At 41.7% G+C, this 18,195-nt stretch overlaps 2 protein-coding genes across 2 annotated transcripts in view; both read left to right on the top strand.

Moving 5' to 3' along the window:
* Positions 1–16,029, top strand: part of rpl23 (ribosomal protein L23) — a 279,577-nt gene extending 263,548 nt beyond the window's left edge. Inside the window, exon 6 of the mRNA XM_060891908.1 lies at positions 16,019–16,029. The gene's annotated coding sequence lies outside the window, so the exon portion shown is untranslated. The remainder of the gene's footprint in view (positions 1–16,018) is intronic.
* LOC132861506 (deleted in malignant brain tumors 1 protein) overlaps positions 1–18,195 on the top strand; it is a 190,423-nt gene that overhangs the window by 2,506 nt on the left and 169,722 nt on the right. Inside the window, exon 2 of the mRNA XM_060893065.1 lies at positions 643–672. Coding sequence (XP_060749048.1) covers positions 643–672 — 30 coding nt within the window. The remainder of the gene's footprint in view (positions 1–642; positions 673–18,195) is intronic.

Below are 18,195 nucleotides of genomic sequence, written 5' to 3'. Positions count from 1 at the left end.
CAACTATCCAATCAGCCAATCAGGTGGCAGCAGCACAGTAGATAAAATCAGTTACAGGTGAAAAGCTTCAGTTTTTTGTTCACATAAAACATAAGAAAATTGAAAAATGTGATCTGAGAGACTTTAAGCATGGTGTGGTTGATGGTGCCAGATGGGCTGATCTGAGGATTTTAGAAACTGCTGATCTCAGAATGGTGTGAAGGTGGAAGGTCTTGTTGTTAATGGGAAGTTAGAAATAAGCACACATTACAGCTACAGTGAGCAAAAAAACATCTCAGGAAACACAACATATTAAACTTTGCAGTGAATGAGCTACAAGATTTCACATCATGTCAGCCAAGGACATGAATCTGAGGCTATCCTGGGACTAAGACTCACACTGATTAAAACTGATTAAAGATTTAGAAAAAAACCTTTTGGTCACAAGTTCTTGACCTGTAGCTGGTTGATATTATCCATTTTGCTGCTTCCATATGATTAAATAACAGCATAAATAAACATGTGTACAGGTTTTCCTAATAAAATGGACAGAGTATAATAATATTTACACATTTTCATAACATGTTCTAATAACTCTGGAGACAGCTTTGGTTTTTCCATCACTGGCTTCATGAACTTCCTCCTCTTTATTTCTCTCTACAGTCTGTGTTCTTAGAGCTTCTCTGCTGGCTGGTAAGTCTAATTTTCATTTGAATCCATTTAATTTACTCTCTAGATCAGATATCTAACTCACCTTCTGCCCAGGTCACATCAGCACGTTTTGAGCCTTTGAAGTACTATAAACTATAGATATAAAATGTGCATTAGACAAAAGTAGGTGTGTTTTACCACATTTAAATTTTCTTACTCCTTAATTAAGTGTACACAAATCTCCACCTAATAGAGTTAGAGTTAGCATTAGCAAAGCCTGTCATGACATCACTTTAAAGCATGCTTGACCTTGCAATTGCTTGAAAGGCAACTTACACATATAAGTACAGTACATGAACCTCATCTCATGCTTATTTATGAGAATAGCCATAGAACAGCTATCTGTTTGGCAGGAAGTGGCAAACCACAGTCAGGGCAGTCTCATATCACCTGAATCAAAGTGCTCTTCTTCTGGCAATTAAACACCATGAACGAAACCTTTCCCCAAGATCAAGGATATCTTTGATACTGTCAGGACTCAGCCCGGACTTTGGCCATGTGCATTTGTTTATGTTTTGTGTCACATGTCTGCCCCGCCCTTGTCTCTTCCTCTGCACACCTGTTCCTCATGTCTAATTGTTTTGTCTCTGTAGTTGAGCCCTCTGGTGTCTTTGTTTGTTGTCTGATGTCGTGTCTGTGTTTTTGTTTTATGTTTTTAAGTTATTAAACCTGTTTTCTTCTACGCTATCCTGCATTTGGGTTTATTTTATCCTCGCGTCACTGACAGATACTCACCTTCATAAACTCAGCTTTGCCCAGTTACACTTAGTTCTTTAAGTTTGTTCTGAACTTTCAGCTTGTTAGCATATTGTTAAGATAGAATAGAATAAAATAGAAGAGTAGAACAGAATAGAAAGTCACATTAATTATTATTGTAATAATATATATATAAATATATTTATAATTATAAATAATTTCCTAAAAAGGATTAATAAAGTACTTCTGATTTAATGAAGGCAGGAAAATCTGTATATCTGTGTATATACTTACTCATGTGTAATGTGGCTGTTATTAATTTAAAAACATATTTAATACAACATTTTTTAAATTGTTTCATATGATAATTATGTTAGCTGATGTATAAGATAATTGATACATGGTCTGTGAGTATTGTGTTGTCTGTGTGTTGTTTGTGGTCTGTGAGTATTGTGTTTTCTGAGAGTATTGTGTTTTTAGTGAGTATTGTGTTGTCTGTGAGTTGTTTGTGAGTATTGTGTTGTCTGTGTGTTATTTGTGAGTATTGTGTTGTCTGTGTGTTGTTTGATATCTGTGAGTATTGTGTTTTCTGTGAGTATTGTGTTTTCTGTGAGTATTGTGTTGTCTGAGTATTGTGTTGTCTGTGTGTTGTTTGTGAGTATTGTGTTGTCTGTGTGTTTGAGTATTGTGTTGTCTGTGTGGTGTTTGTGAGTATTGTGTTGTCTGTGTGTTTGTTGTCTTTGAGTATTGTGGTGTTTGTGTGTTTGTTGTCTGTGAGTATTGTGGTGTTTGTGAGTATTGTGTTTTCTGTGTGTTGTTTATGAGTACTGGGTTGTCTGTGTGTTGTTTATGAGTACTGGGTTGTCTGTGTGTTGTCTGTGAGTATTGTGTTTTCTGTGACTATTGTGTTGTGTTGAACAGAGACGAGGTGGTGGGTTTTTTAAAATAGTAATGAACTGAATTTGAAAGGTGTTAATACTGAGTTACATTTAATAATATAATGCAGATTATATTTTTTATTCATTATGTGAAAGTCCTGAAATCTTTATTGATAAAGGATTAGAAATGAGAGAAGTGCTATAATATTCTATACAGTAATAAGATTCATTTTGATTAATTAACATGAATGTGCTTTCTGATGTTTGTATTAGATGGCGCTAACATACGACTGGTGGCAGCAACCCCTGCACTGGTAGAGTGGAGATCCTGTATAATGACCAGTGGGGAACAGTGTGTGATGACGACTGGGACCTGAATGATGCAGAGGTGGTGTGTAGACAGATTGGATGTGGTAAAGCTGTCACTGCTCATCACGGTGCCCACTTTGGTCAGGGAAGTGGTGAAATATGGCTGAATAATGTTCAGTGTTCTGGAAGTGAAAGCACCATCACACAGTGCTCTCACAGAGGATTTATACAACACAAATGTGACCATTTTGAAGATGCTGGTGTTACTTGCTCAGGTAATTAGTTTTATATTATGACTTTGTCATCAGTGTTATTATTTTTATATTGTATATACTGTCATTTTTCCATTCAGATTGGAGAGCTACAATATTATACATAAAAATACACCTGTTTTATTGTTTGCCATCCACTAAAGCTAGGGGTGAATGCTGTTGTAGGATTATTTAAGTGATTTATACAATAACAATTTGACAACAATTATTTTTCTTTGATTAGTTAACGGGGACACGGTGGCTTAGTGGTTAGCACGTTCGCCTCACACCTCCAGGGTTTTGGGTTCGATTCCTGCCTCTGCCTTTTGTGTGTGGAGTTTGCATGTTTTCCCCATGCCTTGGGGGTTTCCTCCGGGTACTCCGGTTTCCTCCCCGGTCCAAAGACATGCATGGTAGGTTGATTGGCATCTCTGGAAAATTGTCCGTAGTGTGTGATTGCGTGTGTGAATGAGTGTGTGTGTGCCCTGCGATGGGTTGGCACTCCATCCAGGGTGTATCCTGCCTTGATGCCTGATGACGCCTGATGAACCCATCGCAGGGCACACACACACACTCTCATTCAATCACACACTCAGGACAATTTTCCAGAGATGCCAATCAACCTACCATGCATGTCTTTGGACTGGGGGAGGAAACCGGAGTACTCGGAGGACACCCCCAAGGCACGGGGAGAACATGCAAACTCCACACCCACAAGGCGGAGGCGGGAATCGAACCCCCAACCCTGGAGGTGTGAGGCGAACGTGCTAACCACTAAGCCACCGTGTCCCCCCGTGTATTGAATTTTGTTAGGATATTTAAATTACAGATGTGGCCTTTAAGAACGAACGACTTCTGTCGCGGCATTCTGCAATTTGTGCTGCAGTTTGACGCGGCTTCCCGCACTTCTGTTCGGGGGCATTATCTTAGCAATCACCTTAATGTGTTTTGCTTCACAGAATATCTACCAGGTGGCACATAAGAACCCTGTTTCTCTTAAACACTCAAAGGTTTTTTAAGATTGTATAATATGTTTATATTATTAATTTACATTTAAAAAAAATTTGATTTTTTTATTTTACTTCACATTACATCAGAATTGTGAGAAAATATCCACAATAAAATATAATTATAAAGACGTATGAAACACCGTTGGATATGGGATTTTTTAAATTAACATTTGTTTTTCTTCTTATTATTATATGTTGCCTACATTTACTCAAATAACATAGCAATGTAAAATATAAAGGAAATCACAGTTCAAGTTAGGCATAACATAACATAAGTGACATTAAGAGATTTTATTAAGTTACTTTAATCATTTATTTGCATTGCCTTCTGTATTGCATTCGTTTTGTACATTTACAGGTGCACAAATACTGGCTCATTTTAATTTCATTAAAACACTGCTGTGTTCTGTATTGATCGATGTTCTGTAAATTTGTACTTAACAAGCCTAAACCATGTTATTCAATTTGTTATTATTATTATTATTATTTATTATTATTATTATTATTATTATTATTATTATTCAAAAAATATATATTTAGCTGTAATATAGTTTGTGTTCATTTTTTCAAATAAGGGAAAATTATTATTATTATTATTATTATTATTATTATTATTATTATTATATATTATTTATTATTTACTGACATTAAAAATGGTCAAAATGGTTTCATCTCCTGGCTTTGAAATATACCAGCTTGTAATTGTGCATTAACTTTTGTGCCTCTAGAGTGAAAATAATTCAAAATTTCTGTTTTGTTTTTTTTTTTACTAGAAAATGAGGCATTTTTGCATATTAATGAGGTTTATTATACCAAATATTACAAATTTTTTTGCAAAATATGTTAATATGTTGTAAACAAGTTAGACAAAAATGGTGAAAAAAAAAGGCTATCATATATACTTCATTTTTTATTCTTATCTTTTTATACTTCATTAAATTACGCAAGGCCCCGCCTCCCCTGCCTCGTTTTACAGCGTGTGTTAATGTTTACTGTGTAGCATGGGCGAGGCTAAAAAGGAGCTCAGCACCCCTAAAATTTTTATTAATATTTTAGTCCAGCGGGTCGCCGCCGCTGTGGAGTAGCACAGGACGTGAGTGACTCGTCCATAGTCATAAACGGAGAGAAGTAGCGCCGGTTACAATGTTCTTCCGCAAGACGCATGCAGTTGTTTATTAACTGCTAGAGCATGAAACAAAAACAGCAGCGCGACAAATAAACACTAAACCTGTGTAGTGTGTACGTGTGTCTCTGTTGTTAAAGTTTATCGTTAATTTGATACTCATTTTAACAATCGGGAGTCATGTAAACATGATGTCACGTGTGTCTTTTGGAAACATGGAAGCCCTGGCGTTTGGACCAGAGTGAAAATAAACGACATATCACTGTATACCACCAGTATGTGTTAAAACACTCACTCACTTTGCTGTATTTATTCATTCCTCACCCACAGAGGATTTGACCTGAACCAGGCTTAACTCCTGAACTGCTAGCATTATTCTCTCTCTCTCTCTCTCTCTCTCTCTCTCTCTCTCTCTCTCTCTCTCTGTGTGTGTGTGTGTGTGTGTGTGTGTGTGTGTGTGGCCTGCCAGTGAGCAACGGACATACGACAGTTCTTTAAAAGAAAAAAGACAGAATCAGGTGAGAGACTAGGGACAGTCCATAATGATCTTGTGAAAGGAATTTGTCATTTAATAAAAAGTTAAAAGCCCAATAATAATAATAATAATACATTTAAAATGACACGCCTCGGTGTGCCTTTTGATCATAACCTTAGCTTCAGCACCCCTGAAAAGGAGCTCAGCACCCCCAAAAGCTCTGACCCAAGAATCGCCCCTGCTGTGTAGATGACAATATGAAGCGGAGTTATCCATCTGGCCATGAAAAGTAAAAAAAAAAAGTAGACCAGTACAAAAAGTAGCGTGATAGCACTCCTAAATGACAATGTTTATAGTCTCTCAAGGTTACAACAATGTTAATGCAATATGGAAACCAATGGATTTACATTGGAATGAGCATAATGCCAGGTCAATATGAGTGCACATTCCTCCGTAAATAATAACCATCAGGGATCAAGTATTGCTCTAATGCATACTATAAAACACAGTGACACGGTATGGCAAGCATTTTAGCTTTTATACATTCACATGATATGGATTTTTGATATCAATTCGGTTTTCAATACTTAAAATGTAAATATTAAGAGTGTGATTTCTAGTAGTAACCATATTTTTGATATCAGGAATTACATTGTACATGTAATTGCTGATATCTGCTATTGCATATTCACTAGTTGAATATTGCAAGAGCCAAGTCATATTATAAATAGTATTTTATATTTGAAAATGGATAAAGAGGAATCTGAGGGGTCAGGAATCAGTTTAAGTGGGGCCTAATGCAGCTTATAAAATGAATAATAGTAGTTATCTAAACCTTACAGGTGTTATGCTGAAATTTGTTAGTAGAGGAGATGCTGTCAAGTGTGAATGTGTGGCAAATGGTTTACATGGCTCACGGGTCAGGTAGGAGGGCCCCTTAGCAGAATTTTGCTTAGGGCCCCAGGGAGGTCAGGATCGGCTCTGGACCCATTTTTTATAAGTTATAAACATTCATCTGAAATACCCTTTAAGTTATGCAGTAAATAGCATTTAAACAAAGTAACTGCAAGAAAAAGCTTGTGCTTTGTATTAACCATTTGTTGATTACGTAAAACTTTCCACTTATTGCTGTAAATTTAAGTTGGTTATATCAACATATGTCAAATTAAGTTATGCAATTTCGACCCATTTTTTTATGCAGTAAATAGCATTTAACACTAGATTTACTGACTTTTTTTATTTTCTTGTGCGGGTCCCAAGGTGTGATTCCCCCTGTTGAGATTTTCACAGTTCTTCAGCTTGATTCTCCTCCTGCTTTTGTTGTGCAAACACACCCATCACCCATGAGGCCTGGCACATTTGCATTTGTTCACTCAGAGTAGCTCAGATCCAAGGCAGGCAAAACCTCTGTGTGTGACATGGAAACCTTCAGAAATGCCTGCCATCTATACAAAATAGTCTGTTTTATTTATAAAAAATTGTGTGAAAACAATGAAAAGTTGCTAATACAATGACAACTTGTGCAGACCTGGGGTCTATTTGACTCATCTGGAAAGTTTAATGTGTCATAACTTGGGTTTCCTTCCACATATTTGCCTAAAATTTACCAGGATTGTTCCAAATTATGAACTTTACAAGTAAAATTAATTTACTTAATATTAATTATTTATTTTACTTAAAATAAATACTTACATTATTTAGCAGACACCCTTATCAAGAGTGACTTACAACTGAGCAACTTTGGGTTAAGGGCCTTGCTCAGGGGCAGAGCAGTGGCAGCTTGGTGGACCCAGGGTTCGAACCCATGACCTTCCGATCAGTTATTTATTAGACTGAACATCTTAGTTTGTTAGTCAAGATAGCTAACAAGCTAACTGCTACAAACAAAAATAATTTATCAAAAAACCCTTCTGTCATTTCATATATTAACTCAGTCTGAGAGGTCAGGTTGTGTATATTTACATAGCTTTTCTTTCTTCTCTCCCTCTCTTTGGAGCGGCAATAATAGCCCATAGAAATAAATTTGTTAACCTATGAACAGAGACGAGGTGGTGGGTTTCTTAAAATAGTAATGAACTGAATTTGAAAGGTGTTAATACGGAGTTATAATTAATAATATAATGCAGATTATATTTATTATTCATAAATATACAAGTCCTGAAATCTTTATTGATAAAGGATTAGAAATGAGAGAAATGGATTCATATAAGGGCAAATGCCATAATATTCTATACAGTAATAAGATTAATTATGATTAATTAACATGAACGTGCTTTCTGATGTTTGTTTTAGATAACGTACGACTCACTGGTGGCAACAACTTCTGCTCTGGTAGAGTGGAGATCCTGTATAATGACAAGTGGGGAACAGTGTGTGATGACGACTGGGACCTGAATGATGCAGAGGTGGTGTGTAGACAGATTGGATGTGGTAAAGCTGTCACTGCTCATCAAAGTGCCCACTTTGGTCAGGGAAGTGGTGAAATATGGCTGGATGATGTTCAGTGTTCTGGAAGTGAAAGCACCATCACAAAGTGCACTCACAGAGGATTTGGAGTAAAAGACTGTAGCCATAGTAAAGTTGCTGGTGTTACTTGCTCAGGTAATTAATTTTATATTATGACTTTGTCATCAGTGTCATGTTTATATTGTATATACTGTCATTTTGCCATTCAGATTTGAGAGCTAACATATTATATAGAAAAATACACCTGTTTTAGTGTTTGCCATCCACTAAAGCTAGGGGTGATTGCTGTTATAGGATTATTTAAGTGATTTATACAATAACAATTTGAGAACAATTATTTTTCTTTTATAATTTAACAGAAGACACATCATGCAGTTTATTTATTTAGAGTAACATTTAATTATGTGGAAAATCTTTTCAATTTGAGTCCTGTTATTTATATTACAGATGAAGTGATATAGAAATTAGAGCATTTGTACAAAGACATTCTTATAAAACTGCTATAGAATATTAATCAGTATTTGTGGCAGTTCAGCAGTGCTGTGGGTTTCTGAGCTGTTATACACCGATCAGCCAAAACATTAAAACCACTGATATGTGAAGTGAATAACATATATATATATATATATATATATATATATATATACGTGTATATATATATATATATATATATATATATATATATATATATATATATATGTATGTGTATGTGTGTGTATGAAGAGCTCTTTTCCAAAACGTGATAAACGCCAAAATAAAAAAAAAAAAACGAGTTTGTCATGTCATTTTGCTGTCTTGTGAACCTATATACTGCTCCATCAATGTTTCATGCCAAAACGCTATTATTTCCTTGTTTAAAATATACTGCAAGATACAGTTCCTTTTCAAACGATAAGGGCCAAACCTGTTTTTTGCCAAAATGCTATATGTCCTCTCTCAAACCAATCAGAATTTGGTGAGCGTTCGATGCAATCCAACATGGCGGCGGTCTGAGGCAAGAGATGTTTGCCATAACCATTTTTAAAATAAAGGATGGATTTATACCGTTTTGGAAAAAAATAAAAAGAAACTTTGAATTTATACTCAACAAAATTGTTGTTTCATTTAACAATCACTGTTTAACATGTTCAGACTGAGCCAACAGACCATTTCAACAGGATAAATTGAATATAAACAAAATGCGTGGGTCTAGGTAAAAAAAAGTCATTTTCATAAAAACTATTAAAATAGCGTTTATAGCGTTTAGGAAAAGAGCTCCTCATATATATATATATATATATATGTATATATATATATATATACATATATATATATATATATATATATATATATATACATATATATATATATATATATATATATATATACATATATATATATATATATATATATATATATATATATATATATATCGTCGATGTTGGGCGGAAACCTCGTATGTCCAGATGTTCCCTCGTATGATGTTGCCTTGTACTTGTACATGTGTAATGACAATAAAGTTGAATGTAATCTTATCTAATCTAATTTATTATCTTGTTAAATTGGCATCAAGTAGTGAGATATTTTAGAACAGTCAGCTCTCCATGGTGATGTTGGAAACAGAAAAATAGGCAAACATAAGGGTCTGAGTTTCTTTAATAAGTTACTTTAATATTTGTGGCCAGTTGTGATGGCTAGACAACTGCATCAGAGCATCTCCAGTACAGCAGGTCTTGTGGGGTTTTCACTGTATGCAGTGCTTAGTGATATTCATGGGGAGTGAAGGCTAGTCTAGTCTAGACATGTCTCACTGTACATGTACATCTTTTTACAAAGTAATCTTTAATTGAGTCAATTTAAACAGCCATTTCTTATTACATCTTTTGTGTCCTGCACTTATCAGGCTTAAATATTTTTCCTTGAATGCAGTCATTTTCTGGAAAAATGTGTAAAACTTGCATAAAAAATCCACATTACATTTATTTACTGTGGATACCTAACACATATTTAATTGTTTGACTGGGACTGTGTATTGAATTTTGTTAGGATATTTAAATTAATTATTTATTAGACTGAACATCTTAGTTTGTTTCTAATGTTATTTCTTTTTATATCTCAAGCTAACTGCTACAAACAAAAATAACTTTGTCAATAAAACCCTTCTGTCATCTCACATATTAACTATGTGTCACGAACTATGAGCCCTTCCCGGACTACACTTCCAATTCACCACCAGTCACGCTTATTATCACCGCCACCTGTTTCTCATCTCCGCTCCACATGAACTTGACATCTGTGCGAGGTCTCGACTAGTCTCCATACTGTCATTCTGAGTGTTTTCCTGTGTTCTGATTTCTTGGTATTATTCTGTTTCCTGTTTCTGACTCTTCTGACTGTTTTCTGACTGCCCCGACCTTTTGCCTGTTCTCGACTCTGATTTTTGCCTATCCTCTGATATTTGTACCTCTGCCTGTGCTGATTATTGCCTGTCTGACTACTCTTCTGATTGTTATTAAAACTAAGCTGCAAATGGATCCACAGCCATATGCCTCCTCATTACATTAGACCTCGCCAGCCGAAGATCCAGCAGCTGTTGCGCAGCTCACGACCCAGCTCACCGGCCAAGCCCAGCAGCTCACCGGCCAAGCCCAGCAGCTCGCCGGCCATCACCAGCAGCTGACGCGCCTCACGCAGCTGACTCAGGAGCTCGCCGCGGCACTACAAGGACTGCAAGGAGCCGCTGGAGCACCAAATCCTCGCAGCGTATACCGCTCCAACTACCACCGGACCGTGCCTCGCCTTCCCGGAGAAGTTTAACGGCAATCCGGGAAGCTGTCAAGGTTTTTTGATACAGTGCTCACTTTTCGTGGCGCAGCAACCAGCTCTGTACCCCACAGAGAACAGCCGCATCGCCTTCGTTTGTTTGCTGCTCACCGGCAAAGCACTGGATTGGGCCACCGCGGTGTGGAGACAGAAGGTCTTTCCTTCATTTGAGAGCTTTCTCACGCAGTTCTGCGCGGTCTTTGATCACTCCGTCACAGGGGAGAGCACTGAGGAGCACTTGCTGGCCACATCACAGGGCGATCGCACCGCGGCTGAATACTGTACGCACTGGCATTCCGCACTCTCGCCGCGGAAGCAGGCTGCGAGGAACGCCCCCTGCGACTGCTCTACCGCAGGGGATTAAACCCAGATGTCCAAGCCGAGCTGGCCTATGCGAGTTGTGGATCTCTCCATTCAGCTGGACAACCTGATCACCCGCGCGCGCCCACACGTCATGCATGCCCCGACTACGGAGAGACGATGCAAATCGACTATACGCACCTCACGCCCGAGGAGCGAGAGTGCCGCTTCCGCCTCCGTCTCTGCCTCTACTGCGGTGAAGCTGGACACCGTCTACCAACCTGCCCGACCAGACCACCGCGAGGGCGACACAACCCGGTGAGTCAAAGTTCCGTCATTCCACCGTCACAGAGCTGCGCTCAAATCCACGTGCGCCTACAGATTTGAGGAGAGAGTGTGGGACTCTACGCACTTATTGAGTCGGGCGCAGCTGGAAATTTCATGTCATGGAGTTTCATTCGAACTCATGATGTTCCAGTAATACCATGTGTGTCTCCTTTAGCAGTGGAGGCGATAGACGGAAGGCCACTAAGAGAGGGATGCATCACACACCTCACTGGAGATCTCCGCCTGCAGGTGGGGGACCAGCATCATGAGCGTCTCTCTTTCCACGCCATTCACTCTCCACAACACGCCCTCATTCTCGGACTTCCATGGCTCCAGCTCCATAACCCAACCATTTCCTGGCCCAAGCTACACATCACCAGCTGGGGCAACGCATGTTCTGCACACCGCCGGGACTCGGAGGAACCCTGTCAGCTCAACATCACCGACACCACACCAATATCCGCCACCATTCCCGGTCTACCACATGAATACCAGGACCTCGGGGTGGCGTTCAGCAAAACCAAAGCCACTGAACTGCCTCCTCATCGTCCCTGTGACTGTGCCATTGACCTCCTACCAGGGGCAACGCCAGCTAGATGGAGAATCTTCCCACTCTCGCAGCCGGAGGCCACAGCCATGACTGAGTATATCCAGGAGGAGCTGAAGAAAGGGTTCATCTGCCCCTCTGTGTCTCCAGCGTTGTCAGGGTTGTTCTTCGTCAAGAAGAAGGACGGGGGGATCTGACCATGCATCGACTATCGGGCCCTCAACGACATAACCGTGAAGTTCAGGTACCCCCTTCCACTCTTACCATCAGCCCTGGAGCAACTCCGCCGAGCACGGTTTTTCACAAAACTCGACCTACGATGTGCCTACAATCTTATCTGCATCAGACAGGGGGACGAGTGGACGACCGCCTTCTCAACCCAATCAGGCCACTATGAATATTTGTTCATGCCATTCGGCTTATCGAACAGTCCGGCGGTCTTCCAATCATTTATCAACGATGGACATGCTAGATCGCTGGGTGATCGTTTACATCGACGACATCCTCATCTACTCCGAGAATGAAGAGGAACATGTCAAACACGTGAGAGCAGTGCTACAACGCCTCATCCGGCATCAGTTATATGCCAAAGCGGAGAAATGTGAGTTTCATCAGACCACGACGGCCTTTCTGGGGTACGTTATTTCAGCTGAGGAGGTAGCCATGGATGACACCAAGGTGCAGGCGGTGTTACAGTGGCCCAAACCACAGACCCTCAAAGAGCTACAACGCTTCTTAGGCTTTGCTAATTTCTACCGCCGCTTTATTCGTGGCTTCAGCACCATCGCCGCGCCCCTCACCTCAATGACAAGAAATGCATCCATCATAGTCGAAGTGGACGCATCCAACACAGCAGTAGGAGCCATAATGTACTGGTTAGAAGGAGAGCGGCATCCCTTCACTGTTCTCACTGACCACCGCAACCTGGAGTACCTGCGCAAGGCCCGATGCATGAACCCATTCCAAGCCCGGTGGGCTATGTACTTTACCTGGTTCCAGTTTTCAGTGACCTACAGACCGGGGAGCAAAAACACCAAGGCCGAAGCCATGTCACGACTGTATCGGGAGTCGGACCAACACAAGCCCACCGAGCCCATCATTCCCGAGAGGTGAATCATCGCACCCATTCAGTGGGATATCGAGACCGAGATCGCCCAAGCCAACGTTCTGATGCCGCCACCAGACGAATGCCCGATTGGCAAAAAAAACTTTGCTCCTGGAGCTGCTACATACAAGCCGGGCCTCCGGCCACCCTGGGATTACAGCCATGACCCACCTGGTCCAAAATAAGTTCTGGTGGCCAACTCTGGTCACAGACACCAGCGAACACGTCCGAAGCTGCATGGCATGCGAAACCTCCAAAGCCTTGCACCAATGCCCAACGGGCCTGTTACTACCAATCCCAGTGCCACAACGACCCTGGTCCCACATCGCCCTGGACTTTGTCACTGATCTGCCTCGATCCAACAATTACACTACCATTCTGACTGTCACCGACCGGTTCTTTAAAGCCTGCCGGCTGATTCCACTACCCAAGCTCCCTACCGCCTTCGAGACAGCAGAAATGCTTTGTACCCGAGGACATCGTCTCAGACCAAGGTCCCCAGTTCACCTCGCGGGTTTGGAAAGCCTTCTTCGAGCGGTTGAATGTCAACGTAAGCCTCACTTCAGGGTACCACCCACAATCCAACGGCCAAACGGAACACCTCAATCAAGAGATCATCCGCTTCCTTCGTACGTACTGTGAGCACAAGCAGGATGAATGGAGCAAGTACCTGATGTGGGCTGAATATGCCCAGAATTCCCTCATTAAACCCGCCACCGGCCTCGCCGGGAGCCGCTCACGGGGGGCTCTGTCACGAACTATGAGCCGCCGCCTGAGCGTCACCATAGAGATGCGTCTCCGGAGTACTAGCGCGCTTCCAGACTACACTTCCCATTCACCACCAGTCACACTCATTATCACCGCCACCTGTGTATCATTTAAATGAACTAAATAAATGAATAAATACCACACACGAACATCTGTGCGAAGTCTCGACTAGTCTCCGTACTGTCATTCTGAGCGTTTTCCTGTGTTCTGATTTCCTGGTATTATTTTGTTTCCTGTTTCTGACTCTTCTGACTGTTTTCTGCCTGCCCAGACATTTTGCCTGTTCTTGACTCTGATTTTTGACTATCCTCTGATATTTGTACCTCTGCCCGTCCTGATTATTGCCTTTCTGACTACTCTTCTTATTGTGATTAAAACTAAGCTGCAAATGGATCCACAGCCATATGCCTCCTCATTACACTGTGTATATTTACATATCTTTTCTTTCTTCTCTCCCTCTCTTTGGAGCGGCAATAATAGCCCATAGAAATAAATTTGTTAACCTATGAACAGAGATGAGGTGGTGGGTTTCTTAAAATAGTAATGAACTGAATTTGAAAGGTGTTAATACTGAGTTACATTTAATAATATAATGCAGATTATATTTATTATTCAGTATGTGAAAGTCCTGAAATCTTTATTAATAAAGGATTAGAAATGAGAAAAATGGATTCATATGAGGGCAAATGCTATAATATTTTATACAGTAATAAGATTCATTATGATTAATTAAGATGAACGTGCTTTCTGATGTTTGTTTTAGATAACATACGACTCACTGGTGGCAACAACTTCTGCTCTGGTAGAGTGGAGATCCTGTTTAATGACAAGTGGGGAACAGTGTGTGATGACGACTGGGACCTGAAAGATGCAGAGGTGGTGTGTAGACAGATTGGATGAGGTGAAGCTGTCACTGCTCGTCACGCTGCCCACTTTGGTCCGGGAAGTGGAGAAATATGGCTGAATAATGTTCAGTGTTCTGGAAATGAAAGGAGCATCACACAGTGCACTCACGGAGGATTTAGACGACACAACTGTAACCATGGTGAAGATGCTGGTGTTACTTGCTCAGGTAATTAGTTTTATATTATGTTTTTGTCATCAGTGTTATTATGTTTATATTGTATATACTGTCATTTTTCCATTCAGATCGGAGCGTTAAATATTATACAGAAAAATACACGTGTTTTATTGTTTGCCATCCACTAAAGCTAGGGGTGAATGCTGTTATAGGATTATTTAAGTGATTTATATAATAACAGTTTGACAACAATTATTTTTCTTTGATTAGATAACAGAAGACACAACATACAGTTTATTTATTTAGAGTAACATTTAATTATATGGAACATCTTTTTAATTTGAGTCCTGTTATTTACATTACAGATGAGATGATCAAAAAAATGACAGCATTAGTACAAAGACATTATTATGAAACTATTATAGATTATTAATTACTATTTGTGGAAGTTCAACAGTACTGAGGGTTTCTGAGCTGTTGTACACCGATCAGCCAAAACATTAAAACCGCTAATATGTGAAGGGAATAACATTTATTCATCCATCCATCCATCCATTTTCTACCGCTTATCCGGGGCCGGTTGTCGCGAGGGCAGCAGTCTAAGCAGGGATGCCCAGACTTCCCTCTCCCCAGACACTTCCTCCAGCTCCTCCGGGAGAACACCGAGGCGTTCCCAGGCCAGCCGAGAGATATAGTCCCTCCAGTGTGTCCTAGGTCTTCCCCGGGGCCTCCTCCCGGTTGGACATGCCCGGAACACCTCCCCAGGGAGGCGTCCAGGAGGCATCCGGAACAGATGCCCGAGCCACCTTAGCTGACTCCTCTCAAGGTGGAGGAGCAGCGGCTCTACTCTGAGCTCCTCCCGAGTGACCGAGCTCCTCACCCTATCTCTAAGGGAGCGCCCAGCCACCGTACGGAGGAAACTCATTTCGGCCGCCTGTATCCGGGATCTTGTCCTTTCGGTCATGACCCAAAGCTCATGACCATAGGTGAGGGTAGGAACGTAGATCGCCTTGCGGCTCAGCTCTTTCTTCACCACAACAGACCGGTATATCGACCGCATCATTGCAGAAGATACACTGATCTGCCTGTCGATCTCCCGCTCCATCCTTCCCTCACCCGTGAACAAAACCCCAAGATACTTAAACTCCTCCACTTGAGGCAGGAGCTCTCCACTAACCTGAAGGGGGCAAGCCCCCTTGAGAACCATGGCCTCGGACTTGGAGGTGCTGATTCTCATCCCCGCCGCTTCACACTCGGCTGCAAACCGTCCCAGTGCACGCTGAAGGTCCTGATTTGAGGAAGCCAACAAGACAATATCATCTGCAAAAAGCAGAGACGAAATCCTGTGGTCCCCAAGCCGGACTCCCTCCGGCCCCCGACTGCGCCTAGAAATCCTGTCCATATAGATAATGAACAGGACCGGTGACAAAGGGCAGCTCTGCCGGAGTCCAACATGCACCGGGAACAAGTCTGACTTACTGCCGGCAATGCGAACCAAACTCCTGCTCCGGTCATATAGGGACCGGACAGCCCTTAGCAGAGGGCCCCGGACCCCATACTCCCAGAGCACCCCCCACAGGTCACCTGTTCCTCCCAATCACGCCCCTCCAGGTGTCACTGTCGCTGCCCACGTGAGCGTTGAAGTCCCCCAGTAGAATGATGGAGTCCCCGGTCGCAGCACTTTCCAGCACCCCTTCCAGAGACGCCAAGAAGGTCGGGTACTCTACACTGCCATTTGGTCCGTAAGCACAAATAACAGTGAGAGACCTATCCCCAACCCGAAGGCGCAGGGAAACGACCCTCTTGTTCACCGGGGTGAACTCCAACACATGGTTGCTGAGCTGGGGGGCTATGAGCAAGCCCACACCAGCTCGCTGCCTCTCACCGCGGGCAACTTCAGAGTAGTAGAGAGTCCAGCGTCTCTCAAGGAGTTGGGTTCCAGAGCCCAAGCTGTGCGTGGAGGCAAGCCCAACTATCTCTAGTCGGTATCTCTCAACCTCCCGCACCAGCTCAGGCTCCCCAGCGAGGTGACATTCCATGTCCCTAGAGCCAGATTCCGTGTACGGGGATTGGGTCGCCGAAGCCCTCGCCTTCAACTGCCACCCAATCCACATTGCACCAGCCCCTTGTGGTTCCTCCTGCAGGTGGTGGGCCCACAGGAGATCAGCCCCACATCGCTCCTTCGGGCTGAGCCCGGCCGGGCCCCATGGGGTAAGACCCGGCCACCAGGCGCTTGCATGCGAGCCCCAACCCCGGGCCTGGCTGCAGAGTGGGGCCCCGGTTGGGCCATACCGGGCGACGTCACGGACCTTGCTGTTGAATTACTCATAAGGGGTATTTGAACTGCTCTTTGTCTGGCCTGTCACCCAGGACCTGTTTGCCTTGGGAGACCCTACCAGGGGCAGAAAGCCCCAGACAACATAGCTCCTAGGATCATTCAGGCATGCAAACCCCTCTACCACAATAAGGTGGCGGTTCGAGGAGGGGAATAACATTTATTATCTTGTTAAATTGGCACCAGTCAAGTGGTGAGATATTTTAGAACAGTCAGCTCTACATAGTGATGTTGGAAACAGGAAAAATAGGCAAGCATAAGGGTCTTAATTTAATAAGTTACTTTAATATTTGTGGCCAATTGTGACGGCTAGACAACTGGATCAGAGCATCTCCAGTACAGCAGGTCTTGTGGGGTTTTCACTGTATGCAGTGTTTAGTGATATTTATGGGGAGTGAAAACTAGTCTAGTCTAGACATGTCTCACTGTGCATGTATATCTTTTTACAAAATAATTTTTCATTGAGTCAATTTAAACAGCCATTTCTTATTACATCTTTTGTGTACTTACACATGTGGACAAAATTGTTGGTACCCTTCGGTCAATGTAAGAAAAACTCACAATGGTCACAGAAAAAACTTTAACCTGACAAAAGTAATAATAAATAAAAATTCTATAAATGTTAACCAATGAAAGTCAGACATTGCTTTTCAACCATGCTTCAACGGAATTATTTAAAAAAATAAACTCATGGAACAGGCCTAGACAAAAATGATGGTACTCCTAGAAAAGACTAAAAATAATGTGACCAAATGGACATGTTAATTCAAGGTGTGTCCACTAATTAGCATCACAGGTGTCTACAATCTTGTAATCAGTCAGTGGGCCTATATATAGGGCTCCAGGTAGTCACTGTGTTGTCTGGTGACATGGTGTGTACCAGAGGAAGTGAAGGAAAGAGTTATCTCAGGAGATTAGAAAGAAATTATAGACAAGCATGATAAAGGTAAAGGCTATAAGACCATCTCCAAGCAGCTAGATGTTCCTGTGACTACAGTTGCACATATTATTCAGAAATTTAAGATCCATGGGACTGTAGCCAACCTCCCTGGACGTGGCTGCAGGTGGAAAATTGATAGCAAATCAAAGAGA

This window comes from Tachysurus vachellii, chromosome 18, assembly GCF_030014155.1.
Source record: "Tachysurus vachellii isolate PV-2020 chromosome 18, HZAU_Pvac_v1, whole genome shotgun sequence".
Classification (NCBI taxonomy): Eukaryota; Metazoa; Chordata; class Actinopteri; order Siluriformes; family Bagridae; genus Tachysurus; species Tachysurus vachellii.
This window is presented reverse-complemented; position numbering and strand designations above follow the sequence as displayed.